Below are 9,532 nucleotides of genomic sequence, written 5' to 3' on the forward strand. Positions count from 1 at the left end.
ATAGTCCTATATATTTTTTTTTATTTATTTATTTTTTTTTTCCCTTCACTTTCACTCTCAGAACCTTTTCAGAAACAGAAAACATGCACTCGCAGACTGAGGCAGTTACTGCAGGAGCTCTGCTCCAGAGGCTGCTCTCTCACTAAGCAAATATCTACAGTATCTTGGAATAAGCTATTGATTTGTCATTTCCCTGAGATGAACAGAGCACACATGCAGAGCACAAATGTCATGACTGTTCATTGCCACAACCAGCCGCAGCTTCTTTTTGGGGAAACGAGAAACTAGTCATCCCAAACAGCAACCCTCATTCTGCATACTATATTTCTGAATGCATGTCTCCTCAGTGAGAAACTGCACAACAATGAATAAATATTCAGACCTGTGTTTAGGACTCTAATTACTGCCTGGTTTAGCATGTGATTTAGCATTTTGATTTACAAGAAAATGGCTTAAAATATAGGTTATCCTTTGATTTTGCTAGGCACATAAATAAACTTAATTATGTTCATTTTATTTAGGGCTATGTGGGCCTACCATTCATCACCACCAGATGTCACCAGATTTGCACCTAGAACTCTTAACATGCAGTAAAACCTCCAGTCCAGTTGTGGAGCCACATCATCTTCATTGATTCAGCTAGGGACTGGGAGAGGAATCTCAAGGATCAAAGAAGTTACACACAAGAAACCGTATTTGTATTTTCATTGTATTGGTAAGAATCGTATTTTGTACTTGTTTCTAATTTAGATGAAGGCCTATACTAGGCTATTGAAGCTCAACAAGCATTGTATTATTATTAATCCAGGTTCGAGTTGTGCTTTCATTTTACTCTGTGCAAACTAATTCACATTCAAGCACTTGCTCTCCGGCTTATTCATGCGTTATTCCCAAAGAACGTCTTCGAAGACGCATCTAAAAGAAACCCGTTTTACTGAACGCTCATCATGTTGGTTAACGTGCGCTTTTATGCGTGTTTGGCGTAGAAAATAGTAATGGCTACTATTAGTAGAAATAATAGTGAATGTAACTTAATTAAAATTAAATGGTTAACCTGTTTTCGACTTTGATTTCTCCCGGAGACTATTGTATGCATAAACAAACAACTATGCATTTATATAACCTAATGAGAAACTGGCTCAAGCGCAAGTTCCCACCACTATGTTTTAGGTGGCAGCCTACATGGCAGTGAATTATGACAAAGCTCCTTCAGATGAACTGCTGCTGCTCAGACGTGTAAAGGCTCAGCTCATCTCTATCCTCAGTGGCCAGGCCGACTTTGTACTGCAGCACGCAGATTCTCGATCACTGGTCACTCCTCAAGGCTATCGGCAAATCAAAAGCTGCTGTATCCCAGATGAAAAGATGCGGGACCTTTTGGATCACATCATAGAACGAGGGCCAAAGGCGGCACAGGGCCTGCTTGAGCTACTGAAGGACCAAGAACTGCAAGAAACATTCCCCAAGTTGAATTTCATCAAGTCTTTGCAAGTCGACAATTTATGCTTAGGTAAAGTAATGCCAGTTTACATAGACAATGACAGTTTATGTGGGTTGATGTGTATTTTTGGTTTATAAGGAGACAAAAGAAAAACGAGGAAAAGATCTAAGAAGTTCAAACAAATATCTGAAATGCATGAGGTTGTTCCACCCAAAAAGATCTTCACCACAGGTATGTTTAATTTGCACATGCTATATTTTTGGGGCCTTGACTCAAGTGTGGACAAAACTATGCTTTTGTAATTTAAATAGACATTGCTTTGTAAATCATTTACAACAAAACCTAGTTAGAAACAGCACCGTTATTGTATCCTGTGTGATTCCTTATGCACAGTGCTGGTGACAGAGAAGCAGCTGATGTCTGTAGCCCGGGCTATAGGACAGTCCTGGAGAGAGATGGCCATCATGGCTCTTGAGATCCCATCTGTGAAGCTGGAGCAGATTGTAGCAGACAACCCTGGTCAGGTGAATCAAGTGTTTGCTGCTCTGCGCTATTGGAAGAACATCCAAGGGAACAAAGCCACTCCCACCTACCTCTACTCACTGCTCAGTCAACAGGATTTCGACCTGTCACAAGAAGTTTTTATGTCTTTATTGGAGAACAAGTCATGTTAGGGCACATTATGTTATAATATGACTTTCAACATTTTTATATGTATATCTATAACTTTTATTTAATGTTGTTTTTACATAATCACATTGTTACAAAAAAATCATGCGTTTTTTATATGTGCTTTCAATACGACTGTTGCTCAATTGATAATATGCCTGTAAAAAAAAATATGTATATAATCCAATAAATCTGATTTTGGTAGTTGTTTAGTCAATCTGTATCTATCTCATATATACATTAAATATAGTTTATCTTTTTTTTTTTTTTTTTTTGTAAGTGGTATGTTGGCTAACCTTCCTACTGCATATTTACCAGGTGCCACAAGGACAAAGGTTAACTGAAGTCTGCTGCCTTGAAAACACTTCTGTATTTTGACCGTTTATGTTTATGGACTGAGGAAAAGATGGCCTGCACTCGTTCAAATGAATGTATGCATATTAAGAATAGTAACATTTTGAAACTGTAACTGTGAATATTACTTTGTATTTGTTTTGTTTCATTCGCAGCACGTGAGGATTCTTGTTATTTACTCGACTTAAATGAGCCGATTATTGACCATGCGGAAGGACAACTCTTCTTGAATGACGCATTCAAAATTTTAATGGAAGAGGTTCTCTGCAAGGGCACAGATGCCAAACAGAAGGTAGTAGATCAATGTAGTTTTGTTTTTTGTTTTGTTTTTTTTCATGGAGGATAAATCAATATTTGTTTAATGGCACAGGTTTGTAGGTATGAGGAGCCAGAGGTGCTGGCTAAGATTTTGGACCTGGAGTTAAGGGAAGAAGGAGAGCCTCATGACAAGCTGCTACAGAGAGTCCGAGATGTTGCTACTTACAGTGTTAAAACCTGTATGTCTTTTAAAATAAATAGGGGGGAAAGCTTTTTTTTTTTTTTTAATGGCTATATATTTTTTCCAGGTCACCCACGTTTTTTTAACCAACAGTATTCTGGTGTTGACTACCACTCCTTGGCGGGGCGATTTCTTTCTGAGAGCCTTAATACTAATCTGTAAGAAAAGACACCACAACAATACAGGTTCCTTACTATCATTTATGATAATCAAATGTTTGTAGGTTTACATATGAGGTGGCACCTGTGTTTGTGCTGATGGAGAATGAGGTCCTGAGAGCTTTGCGTCTTCTTGTGGGGTGGACTGAAGGAGATGGGCTCTTCTGTCCCGGGGGCTCCACCTCAAACATGTATGCCATGAATCTGGCACGGTACAAGCTTTACCCAGATGTCAAAACCAAGGGGCTGTGGAGCTTGCCACATCTTGTTTTATTTACATCTCCAGAAGTAAGAGTGCAGCATTTTATATACTGCATTTGTACTGATGATTGTAACAACCTGCAAAATCAACACAACCTGAACAAAATTATCGTTCACAGAGTCACTACTCTGTGAAGAAAGGAGCGGCTTTTCTGGGAATTGGCACTGATAATGTCATCCTTGTGAAAGTGGATGATCGGTAGCATTATATTCTGTTTATACTGTCAAAGTGTTTTGTTGTATTTATTCTACTTATTCTCTCCAATGACAGAGGCCATATGATTCCAGAGGACTTGGATGAAAAGATAAAGTGTGCAATAGCTCAAGTGAGTGTTCTAAGTTTTCCAGTTATATCTCACTCCTTTGTTAGTATTAAATTATTGAATGTAAAGTGGGCATTCATTTTGATTCCACAAGGGGGCAGTGCCATTTCTTGTGAGCTGCACCTCGGGAACCACTGTTCAAGGGGCTTTTGACCCTCTTGACCGCATCGCTGATATTTGTGAAAAGCATAAGTTGTGGATGCATGTTGATGTGAGTGTAACAGACAACTTCCGTGTGGTTTCCTTTATATATTTATAGTTCTTGATGCTTAACTGTAGAAAATCTGAGGACCCTGTTCTTTTTCAGGCTGCATGGGGTGGAAGTGTGCTCTTTTCAAAGCAGCACAGACACCTGATGAAAGGAGTTGAGAGGTAATTCAGTGTCTGATAAAATGCATGTTTATAATATGATAGATGTAGATGAATAATGACAGTACTGAAAGTGTTCTTATTTTTACAATTCACATGCTATCCATAATGCATTTAGAAAGTCTAACTTCTTCATTGGATTTTTAAGTGTTACATGAGTTTACCTGGGTGCATTCTGTTTAATGAGACTTGCTCTAATTCATTTTATTTTTAAGTTCTAGTAAGCACTGCACCTATTAACTAAAGTTTTATTTGATCTGTGTTTCTATTAAGAGCAAACTCAGTGGCCTGGAATCCCCACAAAATGCTTACAGCTGGTCTTCAGTGCTCCGTTTTGCTTCTACAAGACACTACGGTGTGGTCACAAAATATAAATTCAAATTAACGATGTTTCAAAGTCTGTCATAGATTTCTTTTTTCTCCAACAGAATTTGTTAAAGAAGTGCCACAGCGCCCATGCAACCTACCTTTTTCAGCAAGATAAGTTCTATGATGTGGATCTCGATATAGGGGATAAATCTTTGCAGTGCAGTCGCAAGGTAGATTGCCTTAAGTTGTGGTTGATGTGGAAAGCTGTGGGTTCCAGTGGACTGGCAGAGCGAGTCAACAAGGCTTTTTCCAATGTCAGGTAAAGTTTATAATGTACTAATAATAATAATAATATGGTAAAGTAAAGTAATTACAAGGAAATGTACATGAACTTTTTATAATCAAATATAACTTATAGATATCTTACTGAGCAGATGAAGAAAACAGAGGGATTCAAAATTTTGAATGAGGTAATTGGGAGCAGTAAAAACACAATTCTGCGTAAAATAGAATGTTGTCATTGTGCCTACAAAGTTTTATTTATTTATTTATTTTAAAACAGCCTGAATTTGTGAATCTATGCTTTTGGTACATACCTCCCAGTCTGAGGGGAAAGGAATTAAATGAAGATTATGAAGACCGATTAGCAAAGGTTTGTTTATAACAAATAACATATAAAGAGATATGCACTTCAAAACAGGATTTCATGCTTTTTATTTTTTTATTTCATTTTAGGTGGCACCAGTCATAAAAGAGCGCATGGTGAGACAGGGCTCAATGATGGTTGGGTACCAACCTCTGGAAAACAAGGTCAATTTTTTCCGTGTGACAGTCTTCTCGCCATTAGTTTCCACAAAAGATTTGGACTTTTTTCTGGATGAAATTGAACGCCTGGGGAGAGATTTGTAGTGGAAAAATGTAGAACAACAGTTGACTATTTCATATTTAGACATTTTGATTTTTTTCAGAAAAATGTATATTGGTGTTATAGTTGATTCTAGGAATATTTACTATTGAGATTACATTTTGACAACTTGAAATGACTGAAGGCTACAATATAATTAGTTGTGACATATATTAATCATTAATGTTTAAGGAATGTGTTTTTCGTGATAAAAATGTTCATTAGTGCATTACTAGAGGCTAACATTATTAAAACAATATTTTAAGGCGTTGAATCCTCATAACCTATAATTTTACTACTAGTAAACACAGGCAAATTGCTTCTTTGACTGTATTAAAAATCTTCAACTCTATAATAAAGATCTTTGATCAGACTCAGATGGGGTTGTCTTCTTTGGTCACAGGATCTGACGTTTGACCAATAACCAGCCTCCCTGTTAAATACTTCCGGTGGCATTTCCGGTCTGTGTTTGTAAACTAGAAGGAAAATTGGAAGATCTGCAAGAAACCAAATAAGCAAAAGTCAGATTAAAAAGGTATGTGCAGTTGATCGTTGTTTGATGTTGCAGATTTCATAAAAGGCTCACTATAGTCCTTGTGCGAAGCCAGTGCGTTTTTTTTTTTTTTTGTGCTTGGAGATGTGCGCGCACGCCCTGCTGTTGTTGTGCTGTTCATGTGGGGGTGGGGGTCCAGGCTCAGAGTTGTCTCTGACCCGTTTCACTGAAATTTGAACCATTCGTTATGCACAGTTTTTCTTCATCACACAGTCGGCTATCAGCTATCAACTACTCAGTTCTAACTATTTATTAATACTATAGTATCAACATATTCCTCGTTAATTTGTTTTTTATCCTCTATTTGTTCTATCCAAACCTCCTGACTGAAACAGAACAGTTTTACTGTTTTTATTCAAAGGCTACCCCTTTGAATAGTGTTTATTTTAGGAAAATCCCTATTTCTTCAAGAATAATTGTAACGTTATCTTGTATGAATTCAGTTAGTCTTCTCCAGTCTCTCCTGCTGAACTGCTCTCTTTTGTGAGATCATTTGTGAACATAAGAGATTTTTGGAAGATTTTTTTTAGAGTGACTGAAAATAGTCTCCCCATTAAAACTACCTATTTGCTGCCAGACTGGTTTGCTGGGCTGTGAAGTGTTGTTGTCCAGCATGGCACTAATGCAGGCCAACAGTATACCAGGGCAGAAGATGATGTCACCTTTGGGGCAAGGGCGAAGAGACTGTCCTGAGTCCGACCTGCAGCTCTGTCAAAACCACAGACACCAGGTGCAGCACGGACAGCCTCCACACAGCCATGTTAACCATCTGTCAGCAGGGGTCGGTCCTCTGGTGAGAGTCTTGTCTGCTTTTACATAATGGTGCTGGTCAATAGTGGCTTTAAATTGCTTTTCAAGATAACACTTTATGATCCTCTACGCTTTCTCTTCCAAAGCTGGTTGGAAAAGATGGGCGCTATTGTTCATCTATTTTGAATGAAGACATGTTGGCAAATCAGAATATGCAACCCAAAAAGAAGCACAGAAAGTCTCCTTCGCCCACCAAAATAAAAGCAGAAGAACAGGTGAAAAAAAAAATCTATCAAAATATCAAAGTACCATTTAAATGTTGAGATCTCACGTATTTCTGTTACATGTCTACCAGCGTTTTATGGCACCACTTGAAGATGATGAATTATCTCTAAAAGTTCAGAAGAATTTTATCTGTGACCATTGTTACGGAGCCTTCAGGAGCAGCTATCATCTTAAGAGACATATATTGACCCATACAGGTGAATGAGCTATTTCAGTATAGTTTTGTTATGTTTTAATGTACTGTATTTAAATACCTTGTGCCTTTTGACAGGAGAAAAGCCATTTGCCTGTGATTCATGTGATATGCGCTTTATTCAGCGTTATCATCTGGACAGACACAAACGTGTTCACAGTGGTGAAAAACCGTACCAGTGTGATCGCTGCCGTCAGGTTGGTGATACAAATCCAGTATGTGAAATTTTACTTCTTTATTTTTCTTTTCAAAACAATGTGCGTTCCTGTCTTTTCAGAACTTCTCACGGACAGATCGGCTGCTGAGACATAGACGTTTATGTACAACAGGAATTGTTAAAGAAGAAAATCAGTCTTACTCGCAGGCAGCCTCCTCACACACTAGTGCCTGGGGATCTTTACAGTCAGCTAACAGTCGTCTAACTGTGTGACCTGCTGGCTTCCTCTAACATGGACTCAATACAATACTGCAGAAAAAGCCACGGTCTGAAAAACTCTCACACACTGAAACAGCCTATCAGACGTACCTTACTGACCTTCTAAATTAAAGAGCATTTGATGGACTTCAGACCCATAACATTGATGGCGTGAGAGAATGGCAATCATCAACTTTTACATGGACATCTAAAGATGTAACTGTTCTACAAAAAAGTTTGTGAATGACAAACTTATGTGCTCTCAAGTCCTACAGACAAGTAAGATTGTAGTGAGCACTCATGAGGCATAAAGGATCATTTACGGATTTTTCTTTATGGTTACATTTATTTTAGTTGTTACATTCAGCATACTGGTTACATCCTTGTCTATTTGAAGACTAGTCCAGACCAAATCATCATTCGCTACATATATCAAGGTCTCCTCCCACTATTGCAAAAATCCAAACAAACCCAACCATGATTATCCATGCAAACCAGTAAGTAAAAGAACACCAGAAATGACTCTTTCAAGCTCCACAACACTATGACTGACTGTGAAGCATAGGAGCTTCCAGTGAGTGAGAAATGTTGTCCAATGCCAACCAAGGAAACATGTCAGTAGAACTTGACACCAGCTCTCAATGGTCACTAATGTCTGGAGTGGCCCTTTACTTCCAAACATGTATACTGATGTATATTAATTGATTGCAAGCAATGTTATTATACAAATCAAGTGTTCTACCTGATCATTCTCTAGTCCTAATGCTTCATTTTGAAAGATTAGTTTTGTTGTACTGGATAGCAGATTGGATGTGGTTTGATAAACAATGGGTTGCAAACCTGACAGTTGCTCTAGCAGGACAAATGTGTTCTGTGCCTGTTCGAGATAAATCAGAATTACAGGAAAGTGTTAGATTTTGTCCAATGTAGTTGTAGAGTGTAGACGCAACTCTCTTATATACATATATACTCTTTTTAATATATTTTAAATAAGTCTTAAGTAGGGGTCACCAAGGGGCCTAAATGCAGTTTAGTTTTATAAGTTTCCAGAGTTTTGCAGGAATCCTTTTCCCTCCTCTGCATTTTATAGCTGAAGTGAAGCATTTACACTGATTTTTAATTAATGATAATTGAAGAGTTGTGTAGAGCTACAAGTCTAAATAAACATTCCAATATATTGCCTAGTATTGTTGTGAATTTACACCGGTATGACGCACTGTAGACTATTTTTTAATGCCGCAAAATAAATGCAATTCTGCAAATGCGTCAGCAGATGGCATCAATGTCTACAACGTTAAATAAAGCCAAAGGCTTTTAAAATGTACCTTATGTGCATAGGGATTATGTACCTTGCAGTGCACTCGTTACAATAACTAATTTACCAGAAACTAATTTTGCCTTTACTGAATAGATAATTTAATGGATCCTTTTCAAGTCAACATCTGAATCAAATACGACTTTTAAGTCTGGAGGAGTGCAATTAGTGGCAACTGTTTTTTATTGCATAAGACCGTACAAGCGGGCACATATAAACAAAAGTAACTATAGATAAGAAACTTGCTTCTGTTGTATTATTCTCGTTACATGTGCCTTCAGTGCCTCGATTCAACCACTAGAGGGAGATGCATACAGCATGTTTTTGTCCATGCAAGACAAAAAGGTGAGATACGAGCGTAAACCCGTTTTTCATAATAAGAAAACGCTATAACACAAGCTGCTTGATAATATTTCCTTCACCATATAATTTGTAGTTGAGAAGACAATTGGTGCCTTGTCACCGTTCCCCCCTCTATGTGTAGCTATGCCACAGTAGTTGATCATTTGTTCTATAGGTATGCAACATAAGCTGAGTGTAAGGCAGTGCAGACCCTTTAGAACCTTTCTCTTTGCTATTGACCATTCTTTAATTAAAGCATTAGGTTAGGCAGGATGAGATCAGCCTGAAGGCTGTTGGGAGTGTGCTCTTTCTCCCAAGGGAGACATCCCCTTCCTGTGCCGCCTGATTTACTACACCCACAGGCCCTCGGCACTTAACAATGGACCTGCTTA

At 38.1% G+C, this 9,532-nt stretch overlaps 3 protein-coding genes across 4 annotated transcripts; all 3 read left to right on the plus strand.

Annotated features, from left to right (window-relative positions):
• Positions 1-643: 643 nt before the first annotated feature.
• Positions 644-5,666, plus strand: csad (cysteine sulfinic acid decarboxylase). 2 transcript variants are annotated; one of them, XM_020929608.2, is made up of 15 exons: positions 644-715; positions 2,429-2,541; positions 2,620-2,756; positions 2,835-2,961; positions 3,031-3,121; positions 3,187-3,409; positions 3,502-3,581; positions 3,654-3,708; positions 3,800-3,916; positions 4,013-4,077; positions 4,348-4,429; positions 4,503-4,702; positions 4,802-4,853; positions 4,946-5,035; positions 5,119-5,666. In XM_020929608.2, the coding sequence occupies exons 2-15, from the start codon at positions 2,517-2,519 to the stop codon at positions 5,290-5,292; spliced, it is 1,518 nt and encodes a 505-aa protein (XP_020785267.1). In that variant the 5' UTR covers positions 644-715; positions 2,429-2,516; the 3' UTR covers positions 5,293-5,666. The 2 variants fall into 2 exon arrangements, with proteins under 2 accessions (XP_020785267.1, XP_055022072.1); XM_055166097.1 differs by lacking the exon at positions 644-715 and adding an exon at positions 1,836-1,965.
• zgc:174906 (uncharacterized protein LOC571548 homolog) lies at positions 1,492-2,314 on the plus strand. Its single transcript, XM_055166099.1, has 2 exons — positions 1,492-1,672; positions 1,835-2,314. Exons 1-2 carry the CDS (start codon positions 1,633-1,635, stop codon positions 2,113-2,115), a joined length of 321 nt encoding a protein of 106 aa, XP_055022074.1. The 5' UTR covers positions 1,492-1,632; the 3' UTR covers positions 2,116-2,314.
• A 34-nt stretch (positions 5,667-5,700) lies between the features above and the next one.
• On the plus strand, positions 5,701-8,663 carry znf740b (zinc finger protein 740b). Its single transcript, XM_020929983.2, has 6 exons — positions 5,701-5,822; positions 6,418-6,633; positions 6,737-6,865; positions 6,946-7,072; positions 7,147-7,265; positions 7,346-8,663. The coding sequence occupies exons 2-6, from the start codon at positions 6,454-6,456 to the stop codon at positions 7,496-7,498; spliced, it is 708 nt and encodes a 235-aa protein (XP_020785642.1). The 5' UTR covers positions 5,701-5,822; positions 6,418-6,453; the 3' UTR covers positions 7,499-8,663.
• Positions 8,664-9,532: the final 869 nt, after the last annotated feature.

Source organism: Boleophthalmus pectinirostris, unplaced genomic scaffold (genome assembly GCF_026225935.1).
Source record: "Boleophthalmus pectinirostris isolate CB_2022bp ecotype Guang Dong unplaced genomic scaffold, ASM2622593v1 HiC_scaffold_8, whole genome shotgun sequence".
NCBI classification, from domain to species: domain Eukaryota; kingdom Metazoa; phylum Chordata; class Actinopteri; order Gobiiformes; family Gobiidae; genus Boleophthalmus; species Boleophthalmus pectinirostris.